The 9,744-nt window shown below is 36.7% G+C and overlaps 1 protein-coding gene across 7 annotated transcripts in view; it reads left to right on the forward strand.

Annotated features, from left to right (window-relative positions):
• The window catches only part of BCO2 (beta-carotene oxygenase 2), a 107,144-nt gene that overhangs the window by 63,436 nt on the left and 33,964 nt on the right, over positions 1-9,744 (forward strand). For 6 of the 7 annotated variants that reach the window (XM_034665753.1, XM_034665755.1, XM_034665756.1 and 3 more), the window contains one exon: positions 6,910-7,114. In XM_034665753.1, the coding sequence (XP_034521644.1) occupies positions 6,910-7,114 (205 nt within the window). Of the gene's footprint in view, positions 1-2,551; positions 2,708-6,909; positions 7,115-9,744 lie in introns of those variants that run through there. The other variant, XM_002921101.4, reaches the window with a different exon arrangement.

Genomic DNA, 9,744 nt, shown 5'->3' on the forward strand with positions numbered 1-9,744 from the left:
CTCTGTCTAAATAGCAATATATAGCCATGGAGATAGTTTTAAAATGTTTTTCATGGTTAGTATTATAAAAAAACTAAAACCTCAAGGTAATCTGTCCAGTTTCACAATATGTAATAAAATATAACTAAGGTATTGCTATTTAATGTTACCATTTGATTATTTTCACTATTAGTTATTATGCATGACTAATAAAAATTCTTGGTTTAAAATTATTTTCTTGTGGTAAAAGTGATAAAATAAAAACCAGAAATTACTAACCAGAACCTTATGAGAGTTGGCTTTTTTACATATCAACCATATCAGTGGTACAGTTAATAAATTATTTTTAGAGCCTTATCAACTGTGTAGTATGGGGCAAAAATTAGTGATCCAGAAGTAAAAAGATTGCATAAACAACAAGGTAACCTTGGTGAGTCATTTCAAACCTATTATAATTCATAAATTGAATTTCAATTAGAGGATCTCTAAAACTCACCTAGCTAAAAAAAGAAAATCCTCTAAATAAAGGTTGGAAGGTACTGCTATGATTTTATTAAAGACTTTTAATATGTTATATAATTATGTTTAATAACTAGTATATGTAATAACTATTAATCAGGTTTTTAAAGATCACGGCATGCATTTTGATATCATATAAATAATTCAATCTATTTTATGTACATTTTACCAATATAAGCAATCACAAATTTGGATGTATTTACAAATGGCACCACAGGGAATTTGGTATTCCTCTGGTGTATAGCATATTTGTCTTGCAGCCTTCTAAATGTTAAAATCTCATTTGACAACTAAAACAACAATCAGATTACTATTTTAAGTCATATATACCACATTACATAATTACTCATACAAGAATGAATTGAAAACAGTAAAATAAAATATTAACGAAAAACATTGGTTAAGTGGAAAAAATTCATTAGGTTTGTAGAGGGATATGCTAATGGTGCAGGGTAGGTTGGATGTCAATGAAGTAACTATTAGTAATAGAATTTTAAAATACCAAATGTAACCAGAAGACTATATTTAAGTTGATATGACATGTTACCTGGATTTTGAGTTATTCTGTTACCTTACAGAATTTTTTAATGTTCTAAATACAAAGATGTCTCTACTGTCACATCATACTTAAAAGTTCCTGAGTTATTTTTTTCTAAGCATTTATTCCTAATGAGAAAGACAAGGCTAACATTGTTTCAGAGTGCATTTCATAATATGCTTGTTATATCTTGGTGGTGTCACCATTCTTCAACATGTGGTTCTTTCCTATGCTGGTTCAGAGAAATGGTTTGATCATTTCATTTGGTATGATTAAGAGTAGGGAACTGATTTTTACTCACAATGTGTTTACTGGTCAGAACAGCTACCTCCTAGGATGAAGTTTCCTGAAAGCCTAATTAAGACTGATTTTTATCAAATTTTAATGTCTTTGGTACCATCCACATAAATAAGAACAATTATCTCTGAATAACTAATAATTGCAGACATGCTATTGCCCTTTAATTTACACTTCTAATATCACTCATTTCAATAAAATTTCATAAGTTTATAAATTATTTCTCATTGGTTACCAATAAAAATAGATACTGAATGTCTTTGTATATCATACTCTGCTAAGCATTGTGGGGAATACAGAATAGTTTAAGGTACTCTTTGTTCTCCTTTCTGACAGCTGTCACCCTTCCTTTCTTGAAATATACTTACATGTCTGCTAGGAAGACATGCTAGGTAAATGTTAAAAATATTTCTGTGCGGTGCTAGTTAACTCCTTTTAGTGGGAGTTACTAGAAGATGTTGGCAAAGGGGTCAGAAAGGTAGTGAAATGGGTTTTTGATAAGGAAAGAGGGAAGATATTTCAGGCAGAGGAAAGTTTGTTAAAATGGCACTGAAGAACAAAAATACATGGTATGTTGGATAAGATTTTTCCTGAGCTGAGAATTCATACAGGGCAATAGTGCATCATCTAAACTGCTGGAGAGCAGGGACTGAATCTTGTTTCCTTATATTCTTAATTTGTAGCACAGTATTTGATATATCAGTGCTCAAAAGTGTTTGTTAAATTAATAAAAATATACATGGTTATACATTTATTAAGGGCATGCCTTCACAGAGCCTTATTCATACTAGATTGTCAGAAAATGTTTTGTAAATAAATGGAAAAGAAAAGGAGAGATGAAAAGTAGAGGAGCAGAAGATGGAAAGGTAGGTGTGGCCAGATTGTAGAGTCCTTTCTTGATAGACTCCATTTGGACTTTATTCTGTAAGGAAAGATATGTGAATCTTTCAGAGGAGAGAAGTGGCATAATGAAACTGAATCATGGATCAAGGCGCTTAATTGTAGTGTGAGAAGAGATTTGAAAGAAGAAATTTTAGGAAGGGAGACCACTATTGTGGTCCAGTTTCAGAATTTCAAAGAGCTACTTATCATAGGTAGTTGGGATACTTCTGGAAATGCCGACAGACCGGGAGAGATTGCAGGTGTCTGGAAGCCCTGCCCCTTGTCTGCCTTCCCTGACTTCCTCCCCCATTCCCTCCTCTTCTGTCAGTGAGCCAAGGACAGCCCAGGAAGTGAGTGAGAGGTTTTGGAAATCACAGGATCTGCTGCTGCTAAATTCAATAACAATGTTTTATCAGACCTTTCTCCATTTTGTCAGCAACCTTTCTGCCATTGCAGTGGGGTTCCTTTCTGTGGTAGTACACTGGATCCCAGGTAGGGGATTTGCCCCTTCATCCTCCTCTTCTCCCTCTTCCTAGCTGCTCAGGCTTCCAATTTTGTGCCTTTTTCCTGAATAATACTGGGGGATTCTGAAGCTTTTCACTCTGTGTGTAGCAGATACAGGCAGTAATACCACAGAGCTGGGAGTTAAGGAAGACTGAGTCAAGATTTGTTTACTTGTCAGGGAAAGTCTTTCCATTTATATATTTTCTATAACATACGGGGCAGGATTCAGGATTTAGGGGTTCTTGTGGATCTGCAGTAGGAAGAATATTCACTATTTAGACTCTTCTTAATTGAAAATCACTGCTGCATGTCCTGATGGAAATGTTTGGTTCTTCTGTTTGCACTTTGGGGGGACTGCCTTAAAACCTCTGGTTTTGTTTTGTAGTTTTCTATTACAGCTACTATTGTTACATGATTTTATTTCTTGAAATTGGCTGATGTTGAGCTATCAGAAATCCTACAAATATGCGCTATAAACTTTAAAATTATTTAATTCAATAATTTAGTGCTTGCAGTATGCAAGGCAGTGTTTTAGGTACTGGAGTGAGGGTAAAAACAAGTGACCATTTACTTAAGGAATACCAGTAGTAGATGTTATAAATTATATTCATCTTTATCGCACAAGAGAGGGTAAGGTGAGTGCCACAACACAGCTGAAATAGATGCTGTGTGATTTCAGACTAAGGAGAATCGGTTCTTGCTATAGGAAATGGGAATGTTGTGTTTAAGAAGCAGGTGATATGGCCACTGGATCTTGAAGGATGAGTAGGGTAAGTAAATTTCACCTGGAGGAGATGGGAAATATCCTAGGTGAAGAGAAGGGTATAATTATGATGAGGAGAAGAGACTAGGGAGTGGTTTAGTTTGTCTGGAGTGGAAGGCATTAGTGAGGGGGGACCTAGACAGGTAAGACAGAAATTGTACACTGCCTTCAGTGCCTGGCCAAGCAGTTTAGACTTTACTTGGTAGACAGTGAGGAGTCATTTGTGAAGGCTTTTGGAGGATTATTTGATACAATCAGATCTGTACTTAGGAAGGCTAATTAAGTAGCAGTGCTTCCCAACCTTTTTCACATCATGGCACACATAGAAAATGATAATATTTTTACCTCACACTAGAGTTAATTGGATGGGATCTGGAGCCCCATGAGCTCTTTAGAGCTGGAGGCAATTGGCCTGTGGCCTCCAACCTCTCCAAGGGATAAAAGGATCAAGAGGCCCAACTGTTTGGAGGCTCCCATAGTAGATAGCTTCCCTGTCTGGTTTCTCCTTCCAGTTAAGAGACTGTGATAATATAATCTAAGAGGTTGTGAGGGCCTAAATTAGGACAGTAGAAAGGACATGACTGAAAGGTAGAAGTTGAAGCATTGATGCTGAGGAGGACAGGTTCAGGCCAGAAAAAAAACGGGGGGCTGCCCAGGTGGTGTGGACTAGCACAAATCTTTACAAAGGATTTGCCCAAGGCACCCTTGTAAACTTCTGAGCCCGAGTAATTTATACTGGCACCTGTATATCATCCCCATAGCATTCTCTTCCTGACCCTGTCTGGGTATAGTCAGAATTTAACTGCTTAGTGAATGTGAGGGGACGGTGAAGAAAAGGAATTCAAGGCCTACAGAGATTTTGAAGCTAGATGATTTAGCAAGTGGGAAATATGGATTTGGAAAGGGGAAAATAAAGAATTCTCTTTTGATATGCTGAGAGTAATCTGCCAAGAAGTACTTGGTGAAATTAAGGGACTAGGTGAGACTACCAAGGAGGGTGTGCTGAGATTATAAAGAGTAAAGGTCCAAGGTCAGACTCAGGAGGTGATAAGGGGAACAGGAGCCAATTAAGGGAGTTAACATTTGGAAATTATCTACCACCATATTTAGTTACGACAACAAACACAAATAGGAAGTATTATCCTCCTTTTATACCTATTACCCCCATTTTATCACTGAAAAACTTGAGGCTCAGAGTGATTAGTAACTTACCCAAGGTTGCCAGCTAATAAGTGAAGCTAGCATAAAGCAAACAAAAAGGGGGCAAGGAAGTTAGAGAAGAGCAGTGTTTTCAGGAACCAAGAATAGAAAGGGGTTTAAGGAGGTATCAAGTACCATGGAAAGTTTGAAGAGTATATAAAAAACTGCCAGTAACATATGAAATACAGAACATATAGACATGTAAGTTTTTTTCTAAAACGTGAAGTGTTTTAAATTCATGAATCTATTCAGACGAATGTCCAATCAGGGTATTCAATTTAATTCTACTTAAGTGCGATGACTAAAATAACTGACCTCAGGATATTTATTTTCATGTAAGAGGAGAGAGAGATGAATATGCATATATAAATAAAAGTAGTAAAATAAATACCTAAGGGTTTCAAATCATCCTCTTTATACCTCTAATATTGTGGTTCTCAAATTTTCATACGCCTAAGAATACTAGCTTGCTGTATCCCAGAAATTCTGATTAGGTCCAGGGTGGAGTCTGCATTTTAGCAGTAATGCCATGTGTTTCTGTTCCAAGTTGTCCTCTGACCATACCTTGAGAAACGGTGGTCAAACAAAACACTGATTACACTATAAATGGTCTGTTGGTATGTTCATATATATCAGGTTCAAATACTTTTTATCCCTTACCAGTTACTACTTTGTTGAATGAATAAATAATTTGAAGGAAGATGATATTACATCTTGTTGGATTGATCATTAAAAGCTATGTAAATAATGATAGCTAACATTTTTGAGTATTTACTATGTTCTAAAAGCTTACATAACCTAACTCATTTATTATTTATAGCCTTAGAAGTAATAAGAATTATTATCCCCACTTCAGGAAGGAGAAAACAGAGCACAGAAAGGTTGACTTGCTCAAGGCTATTTATTTGGAAAGTGGCAGGCCAGGATTTGAACCCAAGCAGTCTGGAGCCCAGCAGAACCTGGGCCAGTACACTACACTTCCTCATAAAGGAGGTAGCATTTGAGATAGAATTTGAACAATACTAGCATTTCCTTAGGGATAGGTTAGTCAATTTTATTTAGGAAAGAAGGAAATAGTTGGGTTTGACTGAATTGTTACTTACAGAAAAGTAGAAGGAATCATGAGCTCTAAACTGAATTTTATAAAGATTGGAAAGAAATGAGATAATACATATAACATTGTAAAATATTTTGCTAAAATAATGCAAATCTCACTTTTTTTAATGTTTTTTTATTATATTATGTTAGTCACCATACAGTACATCCCCGGTTTCCGATGTAAAGTTCGATGATTCATTAGTTGCGTATAACACCCAGTGCACCATGCAATATGTGCCCTTCTTACTACCCATCACCAGTCTATCCCATTCCCCCACCCCCCTCCCCTCTGAAGCCCTCAGTTTGTTTCTCAGAGTCCATAGTCTCTCACTTCGTAAGCGGAAGAGTGTCTCTGTGTATTAGTTTTCTAGTTTAGACTTCTATATTACTGTTAAAATTTTATGAAATAAAATAAAGCACTGTCCAATTAATTACATATCTGACCACCCCTCTGTGTTAGGCAACACTACCTTGTGAACACCAAATAAATATGAAATAAAAGGGATAATTTTAAACTTCTTATATAATAATGATATTTTTCTTCTTGTGGCTTTTGAACTTCAGATAATTTCAGACCAGGTATCACTGCATAATTTAGTTCATGACACCCTTCTTTTAGAAAATGCCATGTACATTCATGCATATGTCATTAAAATGGAAGAAATTGAATTACAGATCCTACTAAATTCTCATAAATTGCTGTGAAATCTTTGGCATCCTATTCTGGTGTATCAAAAGTACTGAGGTTAGTGTAATTAGGATAGTAATGAATAGTGGTCATTTTTTGTCATAACAGTGAGGTTGCTTTTAGCACATCTGAAGTTAATACATAGTTTCAGTCTTGTGAAAAGAGGAGCATTGTTCAAACATGAGAAATGATAATAATAATACTGTCCTGAATTAATTCTTAGGGAGATTTGTACTGCAAGAATTAAAAAAAAAAAAGGATTATTGTAGTTCAAAAATGGAGAACCAGAGAGGTGACGGTTTGAGAATGAGGAAGAAGAGGAATTTGGAGACTATATTTGGTGTTGGGTTTGCTTTTCCCTTACCAGTAGGTAAGAGTATTGTCTATGGAGAAACAGGCATCTTGTATAATTTTTTTGTGCTCTTGATTTCCTCTTCACAGTTTTGAAGAAATACATGGATAGTAGTCATCAGAAGAGGACAACCTTCAGTAAGCGTGAGGGGCTTCCATGTATTGCACCGCTACTAACCACGGTGGAGGAGATGCCACAGATGGTCTCTGCTCGAGTCCGAGGACATTTTCCCAAGTGGCTCAGTGGCTATCTACTTCGAACAGGGCCCGGGAAATTCGAGTTTGGGAAGGATAAGTAAGTTTTGATTTTGGAGAACAAAATCTTGATTTTGGATTTTTTAGCATGGCTGGTTCTATGGAATATGCATTAAATCTGTTTTCTCTCTGAGGCTAACATTGTCATGCAGTCTCTTTGATTTTAAGTGAGAAAAAAAAAGAGACTTAATTCTTAAAAAAAAAAAGTCCTGAGTTTTCTGCTTTGCACAATATTATGAATTTGTAGTCCTCTGAAGGGTTATGCCAAAGGAGAAGTGTCAGGAGCTGTCTGTATGACCGAGCTCTGTTTCACCACAAGTTCCTGAAGGAAGGGGCAGTGTCTTCACCTCATACAGCTCCCCTACCCAGTGCTCCCCAGACACAATGGCTCTTTTAGTTCCTCAAACTGGACACATTTATTTTTGCTCAGGGTCTTGGTATTGGCTTTCATCTGTCTTCCCAAGTCTGATTCCTGTCATTCAGATATCAGCTCAAGTCTCACATCCTTTGAGCCTTCCCTGATCCCCAAATCTAAAAATGCTATTATTAATTATGTTCCCTATCGGTGCGCCTGCGTGGCTCAGTCAGTTGAGCATCTGACTCTTGGTTTCTTGATTTCAACTCATGTCATGATCTCAGGATTGTGAGATTGAGCCCAGTGATGGGCTTGGCACTCAGCTCAGAGTCTGTTTGTCCCTCTCCCTCTGCTCCTCCCCTCACTTGTGTGCTCTCTCTCTCAAAGAAACAAAATCTTCAAAAAAATAGTATTACCTATTTTAATTCCCTGTACAGCACTATTGAATACCTAGTCTTTGTTTATTTGTTTGTTTATTGACGGTGTTCCTCCACTAGAATATAAGTTCCATGTAGGCAGGGAGTTTTTTCTTGTTCACCCTATATCCCCAGTATCTAGGGCTTGTACTGCTCTTAAATAGCTCTCAATAAATACATGTAAATAAATGAAAAACACCAGTTAACTCTTAGGTATATTATTTCTCTGTACGCCTAGTAGGGACATGAAGTGGTGTAAAGAAACCCCTATAGTAAGGAAGGAATCTTCTTTGCTTTAAACATTTTTGAATATTAAAAACTTTTTTCATTATAAAAGTTTTTACTTGTATAAAACTTCCTGAAATATAGAACAGAATGAAGGAAAATGTGAACCACATCCTCTGTTAGCACTTGGGTGTATTTCCTGCTAGTCTTTGCCCCATATCTATAGATTGGTTTTAAACAATTACAATCATATTGTATGTAGAATTTTTTATTGAAGTATAATTGACATGACATTATATTGGTTTCAGTGTACAACATAATGATTTGATATTTGTATGTGTTGTGAAATGGTCACCACAGTAAGTCTAGTTAACATCTGTCACCACACAGTTACAAAAATTTTTTTTTCCTTGTGATGAGGACTTTTAAGATTTATTCTCTTAGTAACTTTTAAATATGCAATATAGTATTATCGACTATAGTCACCATGCTGTGTATTACATTCCTATTACTTATTTTTGTACCTTTTGACTTCCTTCACCCCATTTCACGTACCCTTACCCTCTTCTGCCACCATATCTTGTAGCCACCAATCTGTTCTGTTTATCTATGAGCTTGGGGTTTTGTGTTTTTTGTTTTGTTTGGTTTTGTTCTTAAAGATTCCATATGTAAATGAGATCACGTATTTGTCTTTCTCTGTCTGATTTATTTTATTTAGCAAAATGCCCTTACTATGCTGTCACAAATAGTAAGATATTCTTCTTTTTTATGACTGAATAATATTCCATTGTATATACATATACCACATCTTCTTTACGCATTCACCCACTGGTGGGTACTTAGGTTGTTTCTGTATCTTGGCTGTTGTAAGTAGTGCTACAATGAACAAGGGGGTGCAGCTATCTTTGGAGTTACTGTTTCTAATTTCTTCAGATAAATATACAGAAGTAGAATTACTGGATCATGTGATAATTCTGTTTTTAATTTTTTGAGGAACCTCCATACTGTTTTCCACAGTGGTGGACCAATTTGCATTCCCACTGATAGTGCATGAGGGTTCCCTTTTCTCCACATCCTCACCAACAGTTACTATTTCTCATTTCTTTGATACTATCCATCCTAACTGTGAGGTGCTATCTCACTGTAGTTTGGATTTGCATTTCCATCATGATTAGTGATGTTGAACATCTTTTCATGTGCCTCTTGGACATCTGGATGTCTTCTTTGGGAAAACGTCTATTCAGATCTTCTGCCCATTTTTTTTAAAAAAGATTTTATTTATTCATTTGACAGACAGCCAGGAAGAGAGGGAACACAAGCGGGGTGGGGGGTGGGAGAGGAAGAAGTAGGCTCCCAGCGGAGCAGGGAGCCCGACGCAGGGCTGGATCCCAGGATCCAGGGATCACGCCCTGAGCCGAAGGCAGATGCCCAATGACTGAGCCACCCATGAGCTCTTTCTGCCCATATCTGGATTCCATGCAAGATATAATTTGAAAAAAGATTCTAAGGCAAAAAGAAGGGGGAGGAGAAAGAGAAAAATAAAACCATGATCCAACCCCAAAAGAGTAACAGCCTCTTGCAAAATTATATGGTCTTTCATCTGCTGCCGAAGTAGCTCTAGTAAATTTTAAAACCAAGCAGCAGAGCTACTCAGGGCCTAGGTTTGCACTACAG

Source organism: Ailuropoda melanoleuca, chromosome 8, assembly GCF_002007445.2.
Source record: "Ailuropoda melanoleuca isolate Jingjing chromosome 8, ASM200744v2, whole genome shotgun sequence".
NCBI lineage: Eukaryota > Metazoa > Chordata > Mammalia > Carnivora > Ursidae > Ailuropoda > Ailuropoda melanoleuca.